Genomic DNA, 10,928 nt, shown 5'->3' with positions numbered 1-10,928 from the left:
CTTAATGATTCTATGATTCTATGATTGGGGACCAGTGGCAATGCCAGAGAGGGGCTGCCACAGCCATAGGACAACAGACACAGCGGTGGCATCAGGGCACGTTCCCTTATTCTACCAAGACTTTGCTTTCTGCCCCAGCACCACATCAGCTGAGGCCACCACTTGCTCCCCACGGGTACCTGAAGTCCTTGCGGTTGTAGAAGTCCCAGGCCGAGGCGTGACACACAACCTCCCGCCCATCTGTTGGCTTCTCGATCATGGACTTGTCCCAGAACTCCTTTGGCATGGGGATGAGGCCCAGAGAGGTAAAGAAATGGTCTGACTCTTCAAACATCTTCTTGGGTGTCCACCCCTGCAGAGAGAGCAGACAGAGGACCTGGTGAGGGGCAATGAGGGATGCTAGGGCTGCTGGGAGCTGGGAAGGACGGGAGGCCAGGGACAGCCTTGTTCCTCTGAGCAGGGGAGGTCTTTTGGGGCCAGCTAGAGCTTGATCCAGCCCTTGGCATATCCAGGTGGGGAGACAATATGGATGAGCCATGGAGGTTATGGACAGCACCAGAGCATTTGGCAAGATGGGTGGTGGCAACAGCCAAAGGGTTCTGGGTCCCAAGGGGCTTCCCCAGAGCAGCCTGGAAAAGCACTGACCTGTTGTTTCATGGCTGGGGTGGCATCCACCTTGGTGGCATCCGGGAAAGGTATCACCAGGTCAAAAATGTTGGACCATGACTGGGCCCACATGTTGCCTGGGAAGCACAGGAGGACAGTGCATGGCAGGAGGGAGACAGGGGGAGAAGAGAAAAGGCAACCAGTTACTCCCGATTCCTGCACAGAGTGGATCACTCTGCCTGGTCCCTGCCCTGCCTGCTCAAGGGTGATGCGAGCAGGAGCCTGTCCATGCAGGAGAGGTCAAGTCATGCCGAGTGCGTTGCCCTTCCCTGGGGCAGACTGGTTTCTGTAGACCCATCTCATGGGGCCTTGGCCCTTCAGCCAGAGCTGAACAGAGAGCAGCCTCAACTCTTGGCATGACTTGGAGCAAACTATGCCTGGTGGGAGACACGGTTCTGCTCGAGGGCCTAGCAAAGCCCTTACCTAGCAGGTGAGCAGGGATGGGACCCTTCAGGTTTATGTACTCTGCACCATACTTTTTGTATAGGGCTCGGCGTACATAGGCATGCAGGTTGAGGTACAGGGGCTGTAGCTTCAGGTACAACCTCTCCAGATCTTCCTCGAAGGTGGGTGTCTCATACAGGGATCTCCAGAAGGCCCCATTGTCCGTGTAGCCTGTGGTAGGGGAAGAGTAGAAGCTGTTAGACACTGTCCTTCTTGGGCAAGAGTCTGTCTTGCTACTCAGACACCCTAGCTCCCTCCATATCTGTGAGACAGTGGATCTCATGGGGGTTGGTGGGACATCCACATCCTCAAGATTTTGGCCATGGGTTGGACAATCAGCCCAATCCTCTGCTTGCAGGTGGGTCTCTAAGGGAACAGGACACTGACCATTGAGCATGGCTGCCTTGTTGCTCAGTTCCACATATCGCTTGTAGTTGTTCTTGATCTTCTTCCCAGAAGCATCCCGCCAGCCCTTCCAGGCAAAGAGGAGCTCATCATAGTCCCGTGAGGAGGCCATGATGTCTGTGAGGTCTGAAGAGAGAGCAATGAAGCCAAAGTGATGCTGTTGGGTGGGCTGGACTGATGCAATGGTGCTAGACCCAACGTGCTGCTCAGAGGCCATCACAGAGAAGGTGGGAAGGCCCCTTCATGACCTTTCTCCATGTCCCTATTAAAAATCCCTCCTCTCTGGGCCTGTTGCAGATGACTCACTGGACACCCTGCCAGATCTTACCAGGGTCCAAGGGGTGACAGGTTTTGTTCTCTCTGCAGACCTTGGCTACGCTGTAGGTGGTCTCCATATCTGAGAGGAGGGTGTTGTACTGCAAAGAAAATCAGATCATGTGAGCTGGTTATCCTTGCTTCTGCTCTTGGAGAATGTCACAGCCCATTGAGATGTCCCCAGGTGTTTTCATCTGGTCCCTTCCAAAGCCAAGTGTGACCCCAAACGGAGGCAAAATGGAGTCAATATAGGAGGGACAAGAGCTAACAAGCAGTGTGCCATTGCCACCCAAGCAGCCTGGAATGGGCAACCTTTGGGTGGGAAATCCTGGAGACAAGGATCATGGCTTTGTGTAGAAGGTACCAAACTATCACCTTGTTCAAGGGCAAGGGGTGGCTGCTCAGTGGCATTTCCTAAAAGTTGGGAGAAACCTGCGTCTCCACACAAGGTAGTGGCAAGGGACCCCCTGTCCTGCTCTGTCCCCTTGCAGCTCACCTCCTTCAGCTCATTCTCCGGCAGGGCTGCCCTCTCAATGACACTCAGCTTCTTGAGGATGCGTGTGACACTTTGGTCCTGGAAGTCGGAGGGGTCGAACTGCCTGGCCCTCATGCCATACTCAAGGGTGTGCTTGGACATGGCCAAGTTCTTCTCCAACTGCAAGGGCAGGAGGGGATAGAAGAGAAGTTACTTTGAGAAGATCCCTGAGACACAGGCCATCACTAGAAACACCACCTGGCATGCCATGACTGACAACCTCCCCGTGGCTGCCCTCGTGGGTACCTCATGGCATTACGAGGTTTTTCATGGAAAAGGCACATCCTGGGTGAGAACATTACCCCTTGGCTAGGGGCAGAGGCTGCCCTGGTTTTTGGAGCTCATCTGAAACATGCCTTGGGTACCAGCCGCCTGCCTCGGCTGTTGTCTCTCCCCGCACAGCCCCAAGGTCATTCCCATACCATGATCTCTTTGTTGTGGTCGGTGATGTTGGTGTTGTAGACCCAGGATGCCTCCGTGTAGGCGTTCCACACTACCTCGCCCGTGCTGTTGTACTCGGACAAGAACTCTTTAGCTTGTGCTTCATCTGCTATTTTGTCTAGAAGAGGAGATAAATGGGGGAAGAGAAGGGGAGTCAGGAGAGCCCTTCTCGTTGCAAGAGCACCTCCCCATGGAGAAGCCATGGCTGAGCTTTTCCCAGAACTGCAGGTCCATTGAAGGATGCCACAGCTTGGGAGCAAGTTCAGCCAGAGGTGGCAGAGGGGTCCTGCTGGAGGTGTTCCATGGGACAGGGGATGGGATAACAGGACACGCTGCATGCCCTAGACCCTTCCTCTTGGACAGAAAGGATACAGCTGAAAACAGATGACCTGTCACACCGTGACTGATGGCATTACTACAGTGGCAGGGCCACAGCTTCAGACAATGGTACGTCAAGAAGTTGGCTAGTGGCACCTGCTTCCTGGGAAGCAACTCCCTGTGGGACTCCATGTGGAAATGGTTATTTCTCTTTCCTGGCATGGAGACCTCCCCCACCCACAGCAGAGACCTTCCTCAGCACTGTCCTGCCTGGGGGTTAGTGATGTCCCTTGGGAGACCCCTTCCTGCTCCTTCCCAGAGCCAGGATGGAGCTGCAGCCTTACCAATGCCTTCAGGGTAGCCTTCAGGGATAGGGGGACGCCAGTCAAACTCAGGCCAGCCCAGCACCTCATTGGTCTTATTGTTCTGCTCCTGAAGCCACTTGGTGACAGGGCTGAAGTACTCCAGGAGGGCCCCAGCATCCATCTTATCCGTGCCAGTGAGGTTGAACAGGATTTCCTGCCACGACTTGGAAGATCCAGCTTTCAGCACTTCCCTGCAGAGAAGCAGGACAGCAAGAGCCAGCATGAGGCCAGGGGATGGATGGGAGAAAAGTGGTGATGGTATCTCATCATCGCAAGGGTTGAAGATGCTATTCCTGAGTGGGACATGAACCTAGGAACTGCCTCTGAAGCCCCCATCTGTCCTGCATATGGGAATGAAGACTCCCCATCACATACTCATGCATTTGTTGACACCCAGGGAGTCATTAGGAACCAAATGTGCTTTAGTGACCTCTTGTCTGGGTGGGAGCTCATGACAGGGACAATAGCAGTACTCTGGTGAGGACCACTCACCCCACCCCAGTGCTTCCATGTATTTCCATCCATCCATCCATCCATCTGCAAAGCTATTTCTCCAGCCACTTTTCCTTCCTTCCTTTCTTCTTTCCTTCCTTTGCACACCATCAGCTTCCACGCACACATCTGCCCGTGGCGATTGTCCCGACCCTCCTCTGTCCCCACCTGAGTTTGGCTCCAGCTTCTTTGGACATGTAGATGTCACAGGTGTGCAGGGGACCGCTGTGGTTGGCCGCCTGACACAGCGCCTTGTGAAACTGGAACTGGAGGATGAAGCTCACAAAGTACCTGCCAAGGAAGCCCATGAAGGTGAGCGCTGGGGACAAAGGGAAGCAGACAAGTCCTAGCGTGCGGTGGTAGGCACCCGGCCACATGTCAGCTCCCCACCATTTGTGCTCCCAAGCATTGGATAGTCTCCGTGTCTTGAGCAGGAGCAATGCATCCAGCTCCCACAGAGCTGAGGCCCCACTCCCCCTGTTCCCCAAGGCTCCATCCCCTCATCTACACCTCCTCTACCTGATGTAAGGGGTGTTCCCGGGGATGTGGTACTTTGCTCCAGGGTCAAAGTTGTTTTCATTCCTCGAAACCGGAGCACAGATACCCTGGTATTTGGTTCTGCAGAAAACAGAGAACAAGAGCATGAGCTGGAAAGGAGGAGGCAGATGAACCAAGGCAAGGAATGGGAAGGGAAGGCTTAAGAAATCTACACAAGTAGAGTGTGCTTCCATATATTTCCATCCATCCATCTACCCATCCATCCCACCCACCCACTCATCTATCCATCTTTCTCCAGCCATCTCCATGGCTACTTTTTCCTTTTTTCCTTCCTTTCCTCTTTGCTGTCTTCCTTCCTTGCACACCCCCAGCTTCCACACCCTGATCCACCCCTGGTGACTGTCCTTTACCTCAGATACCACCAGTCGTAGTTGTAACGGTTCGGGGGCGTGCGGCCACTGAACACATTCCAGCGCCACTGGTCAATGAGGTAGCCGAAGGGCAGGAAGGCGATCTTCTCCAAGGCCATCTTCAGCAGATAGTTGATGTTGCTCTCTGCGTGAAACAGAGCCTGAACTAGGTTGGGAAGGAGTCTGGCTGGACAGCACTATGACCACTAGACTTTTTGTGGGCAAGAGGGTGAGCAGATCTGGATGAGAAATGGGGACAGCATTTCAACATAGAGTTTTGCTCCTTAGCGAAGGCTGTGTAGGACACAGGAGGTTTCTCTAGATACAGCTCCTACTTGGGGCAACATGTGCCTTGTTGCTGGGTGGGGATAACGGGAGTGACAAGCACGGTGTCTCCTTGTCTTCAGCCTGGCCCTCAGAGTGAGAAGGTCTTTGGTGAGTGTAACTCTAATGGTTCCCTCTTCACACATTCACCCTAGGGCCTCGGGGTGAAGGGGGTTTGATCTGCAGGGCTGTCACACCACTGCAAAGGCTCTCCTGGTTTAGACCCAGAACCGAGTCACCTCTAGGACAGTCACCACCATATCATGGGGAGCACAGGGGATGGTGACATCTGCTTTCCCCATTGCCTCGAGGAAACCCGGGGAAGGAAGGTTGGAGGAGGACCTGCTGGAGACCCAGCTGAAGCCGTGGGGTCAGAGAGGGGTTGGCAGCACTGCCCTGAGGGGCTATTGGCTGCCGTCGTTATGGCGGCATGGCTGCCAAGGGCTGGTTAGTCGGGCAGCAATGCCTTGAGGCAGGGACCATCTGCTCCGTGGTGTTTATGCAGCACCGGCCCAACGCTCTTGGCTGCTGCGATGGCTTCCCTGTCATGAAACGTATTTAATGACAAGGCAGGAGGATCCCGGGACTGTCCCTCCTCCGCAAAGCAGCTGCCTGCGGCAGGAATCTGCGAACGCTTGGTTTCCTCTGCTGCCGTCTGCTTTGATGTGTCGGCTGAGAGACGTTGGGCGGGGGGAGAGACTCTTGCCAAGCCGGGCAGTGCCCTGTGGTTACAAGTCCTCCTCTGCTGCGCCAGCTGGCAGGCAGAAACGTCACCCGCTGACTGTCCTCGTGACTGTGCACGTAAAAGCCCAGTGCCACCTCCACAGAGCTAGACGGGGAGCTCCTGGGGTGGATGTTTCTTGGCGAGGGAAGGGGGAACGCTGGAAAGGTCAAAGCCAATCAAGCACAAAGATGCTGCAATCAGCTCTCTGATGGAGAAGGGAAGGGAAGAGACAAGCTCTGGAGAGCATCCCTCCTGCCCTCAGGGGTGAAGAGGATGGAGCCATGAAGGGTCCTACGTGGACCCATGGAGACAAGAAGGGGTTGCGCATGGAACCAAACACGGGTGAAAAGCACACATCGGCCATGGGGTCTTGCCTGCTCTGGCTTGCATTGCCAGACCGCAGCCCACCATGGCATATCCCAAACCCTTCCTGGTGCCTCCAGGCCACCCAGCTCCCCAGGGTGGCTGCCATACCTGCGTCCTCAGTGGCATTGCTGAGAAGACCGATTTTCTTGAGGTGGCTGGGCGTGGAGACAGACAGGGACATGACATCGCCAATGGCCTCATGGAAGCCAGGGTTAGCCCCGCTGCGGAAGGATACGGGCTGCTCCTTGTACTGCAGGTAGTACTGAACGTGGCCCATCTCATGGTGCACCGTGAACAGCTGCTCCATGGTCACCGTCGTGCACTGCTTGATCCTGCCGGGTGAAAACAGAGCATTGCCTGAGCTGAGTGAGGGACCCCGGCTGCCTGTGCACCCCCTCGATGGGAAGGACCCTCCACAGTCCCTGAGAGGGTGGCAGCACCCCATGGGGTTGGGGAAAGACCCAGGGGAGGGGAAGGCAGGGCAGTGTGGTGCCCCAGACGGTGACGGATTGGGCTGTACGGCCAGGCTGGGGGTACCCAAAATGGTGACCACCGAGGGGAATGGAGGAGTGTCCTACCCTGTAGCCCTGGGCCCTGCATGCCCCCACACACCTGAAGTCCTTGCGGTTGTAGAAGTCCCAGGCTGAGGCTCTCCAAAGACTTTGCTTTCTGCCCCAGCACCACATCAGCTGAGGCCACCACTTGCTCCCCACGGGTACCTGAAGTCCTTGCGGTTGTAGAAGTCCCAGGCTGAGGCGTGACACACCACCTCCCGCCCGTCTGTTGGCTTTTCCAGCATGGACTTCTCCCAAAATTCAGGGGGCATCTCCAGCAGCCCCAGGGAGGTGAAGAACTCCTCCGAGACCCGGAACATGTGGGTGGCGTTCCAGGCCTGGTGGGCAGCAGGCAGTGGGTTACGGCTGAGGAAAGGGCTGCCCGTGCCCTGGACATTGCCTCTGATGCTCTCCCAGCACCGTGGGGATGAGGTGGGTCCATCCAAGGGACCAGGGGTCCTGCCCCTCTCACCCTGATGGGGAGCCCTGGCCCCAGAATTGGTGTGAGCATCCCTAAGAAGCACCAAGCAGTGGTGCTGGTGCCCAGCATGGACAGGGCAAGGGAGCAGGGCTGATGCCCCAGGAGCGCTCCGAGCTCTGTGATGGTGGACGCAGCCCCCAGCCTGGGCACTGGCACCCGTCCCACCGCACTGTCCTTACTTATAGCCCACCTGCTGCCTCTTTGGTCATTGCCAGAGTGGGAGTGGGGTCATTTCTTTGTCCCTTCCCCTCCCAGACATGGCTTTTCTGCTGTCCCCTATGCAGATATGAGAAACCACTCCCATGGGGTCAATGTTATGGGCAAGCCTTGGCCAATACCCCCCATTTTTGTCCCCTTGGTGCCACCAGTGAGTCCCTCAGCCCATCACCTGCTGCACCATGGTGCTTGTGACATCGAGGTTGGGCTTCTCGGGGTAGGGGACCATCAGATCATAGATGTTGTTCCACTGCTGAGCCCACATGTTGCCTGAGAAGAGAAAACAGCTGGAGCAGAGCTGGTGGTAGGTTGGGAGGAAGAGAAACACAGTGATAACTGGGACCTCCCTGTCCCACTATGCCTGACGTGTGCCCCTCTGGCCTCACCAGCACCCCTGGGCACAGGCTGTGGGGGTCCCTCCTCTTACCCAGGAGGTGAGCAGGGATGGGACCCTTCAGGTTGATGTATTTGGGGCCATAGCGGTTATACAGCTTCCTCCGGACAAAGGCGTGCAGGTTGAGGTAGAGCGGCTCCAGCTGGTTGTAGAGATGTTCCAGGTCATCCTCGAAGGAGGCTGAGTCATACCAGGAGCGCCAATAGCTGCCTGTGTCCTCGAATCCTGCCAGGGAGGCAGTGATGACCTTTGGCTCTGGCCCCCGGGGGCTGCCCCCCCACCCAGCCCCAAGAGCTGGGACCAGGGAACGGCAGTAGGATTTTTGCCCCCTTCCCCAAAGTGTTGGCACCGGGGAAATGGAAGTTGGATGCCTGGCCGCATGCAGGATGGGGAGTGCAGCAGGGCACCCCATTGCCCCGGCCCCAGTTCCCTCCCCTGATCCCTGACCACCCCCTGCATCTCCCCATCCTGCTCGTACCATCCATCTGATAGGCCTCGTTGCTCAGCTTCACAAACTCCTCGTACTTGGCGCGCAGCGGGTTGCCTGCAGCGTTGTGCCACCCCTCCCAGGCGTAGAGCAGCTTCTTGTAGCTGCGGGAGGTGGCCATGATGTCTGAGATGTCTGGGACAAGGGGACAAGTAGGACATGAGAAAGGGGCAGGAGAGGGGGTCACATCCCACAGTAGCTCTGCAGAGGTGCCACCACCATCGCGCCAGACCCAACTACCCATCCTTGCCCCGGGGCAACCCTGATGGACAAGGGTGGGACCTGCCAACCCCAAGTCGCTGGGGATGTGGGGACCGGGACAAACTCATGGTCATGGGGTGCTCAGCACCCCAGAGGGGCAGAAGGACGAAGACCATACCTGGCTCCAGCTCCCAGCAGGTACCGTTGGCCAGGCACACCTTGGCCGTGGAGTAGATTTTGTCCATGTTGCTTAGGATGGTGTTGTACTGCGGAGAAGGAAAAGATGTTGGGGCTGGAAGGGGTTGGGAATGGTCCTTCAGGAGGGATCTACAGACTTCCCATCTCCAGAGCGTGTGTGTGCGTCCAGAGGGATGTGGAGGAGGATCGGTGTGTTTACACAGCATGCTTTTGGTGAGATAAGTGTGTTATTACCCAGAGTTTTACACCCTTCGCGTGGTGGGAGCAGGGAGGCTCTTTGGGACAGACAAACCATGCACAGCCGCTCGCCAAACCCCCCTCGGACGTGGCGTGAGCGCTCGCGGTGTCCCGGAGCGGGGCTGTTTATAAAGCTCTTTGTCAGCGGGGCTGCGGCACGGCCTGTTTATCTAAGCGGGTAAAAAAAAAAAAAAAAAAAAAGAAGAAAAGCAGGAGGAGGAGGGGGATTTATTTCTGTGAACTTCAACAACAGCAAACAATAGCAACAGGAGGTTTCCTGGAACCTGCCCGAGGAGCCCATTCCCAGGGAAGGAAATTCCTCCGCTCCGTCCCTCTCTCCGCTCCCATCCCTCTGCTGCGGCCGGGCGGAGGGGATGGAGACGGGGGACGGTGGCGGCTGCGGGATGGAGCTGCCTGGGGACAGGCGAAAGGTGGCCGATGTGCAGGGAGGGGACGTGATGCTGTCTGTTATCTGGGAGGGGGCAGGGATGGGCTTCCTGGAAGGAACTGGGGCCGACGCTTCTCTGGAAAGGATTGTATCACTGGGCTTGCCAGCCAAGAGAGGTTTCGGAGGGGAGGGCTGTCAGGGGGCCAGGCTGGAGGGGACGGCAGTGCCAGCGTCCCTGCGCTCGTGCAGAGAGAAGCGGCTGCCAGCCTCAACCTGGGCAATATTTTCATGCACGGAAATCGAAATCACGTCGCGTTTAGGTAAACGACCCTGAAAGCTCAGGACCGTGTTGGGGAAGGCTCAGGATGTCCTGACGTCCCTAGTGTGGAACTATGGCACCAAGACACAGTGTTTCTGGGCTCGCAGGGAGGGCTCAGGAGCTGGGTGGCTGCAGCAGCCCTCCTGTTCAGTGGGCCGCATCCCCGAGGGGCACCGGAGGGGGGGGTCGAGCCAGCTGGCCCCCGGCCATGGGCACAGCCTGGCTGGTCTCCAGGTGACGCCCAAGGCCACTCTATGTAAGCAGGAAATCTCCGGTTCCCACTGGGATAGCTCTGAGATGAGGTTAGGGCTGGATAATGGGGCCAGCAGGCACCCCACATTCCCTGGAGATAGCACCCCGTCTCCCCCCTCCATCACTGTCTTTCCTGTGCAGAGGCCAGGGAGACCCTCCAAAATGCAACAGAGGGGCAACAGGCCAGCAATGGAGTTCGGAAGCTTGGGAAAAATCCCTTTAAGGGGTTTCGCAGCACCCCAGCAATGTCCTGGGCTTTGCCGGCACCTCACCTACCTGCTCTCTCCTCTCCAGGGGCAGGTTGGAGGGTCCCAGGGTCTGGATGGAGCCGATGATTTTCCTCAGCTGTGGGTCACTGAAGTTGCTCCAGATGCTGCCGAAGAGCTCCTTGGCTTTCTTCCCCCACAGCTCCGTGAAGTTTTGCTCCTCCAGCGACGCCTCAACCTGCACCGCGAGCGGGGACATGGGGACTCAGGACCAGCCCTGGGACATGCCACCACCCAGGCAATGGTTTGGGGGCCGGGTTCAGAGCCAGGAGGGTTTGTGGGAGCCAGAGGGGATGGGGCACGAGGTGGCAGGCAGGGCTGTCCCCAGTCTGTGACATTCACAGGTAGAGACATCAGCTTCCAGCGGACGCGGCAGTGTCTGCAGCCCCCGCTCGCCTGCGGCACTCCCGGCAAGCACCTGCCAAGGTGGCCTTTGAGGATGTTTTGGAGGTGGCTCCGGGGTGTCGTGGCCCAGATGGGGTGGGGGTGCTGGGACAGGGGTGTCCACGCCATGCGGGCAGGGTGTCCGGGTGCTCCCAGGATGGCTCTGGCAGCTGCCAGACCCCAGTTTCAGAAGGAGCTCTGAGGTCAGGCTTCATTTTATTCCTATTCCTGATGTTTCTCACCTTTGC

At 57.2% G+C, this 10,928-nt stretch overlaps 1 protein-coding gene across 1 annotated transcript; it reads right to left on the bottom strand.

Moving 5' to 3' along the window:
* Window positions 1-145: 145 nt before the first annotated feature.
* Window positions 146-10,495, bottom strand: ACE (angiotensin I converting enzyme). Its single transcript, XM_009577541.1, has 18 exons — window positions 10,307-10,495; window positions 8,815-8,902; window positions 8,427-8,570; window positions 7,982-8,173; window positions 7,727-7,824; window positions 7,023-7,195; window positions 6,412-6,635; window positions 4,890-5,034; window positions 4,501-4,599; window positions 4,150-4,272; window positions 3,469-3,680; window positions 2,788-2,924; window positions 2,327-2,485; window positions 1,844-1,931; window positions 1,498-1,641; window positions 1,090-1,281; window positions 646-743; window positions 146-352 (listed from the first exon to the last, which is right to left on the bottom strand). Exons 1-18 carry the CDS (start codon window positions 10,493-10,495, stop codon window positions 146-148), a joined length of 2,712 nt encoding a protein of 903 aa, XP_009575836.1.
* Between the last annotated feature and the right edge of the window lie 433 nt (window positions 10,496-10,928).

This window comes from Fulmarus glacialis, unplaced genomic scaffold, assembly GCF_000690835.1.
Source record: "Fulmarus glacialis isolate BGI_N327 unplaced genomic scaffold, ASM69083v1 scaffold20995, whole genome shotgun sequence".
NCBI classification, from domain to species: Eukaryota; Metazoa; Chordata; class Aves; order Procellariiformes; family Procellariidae; genus Fulmarus; species Fulmarus glacialis.
The sequence above is the reverse complement of the archived record's forward strand: the minus strand, read 5'-3'. Positions and strand labels throughout refer to the sequence as shown.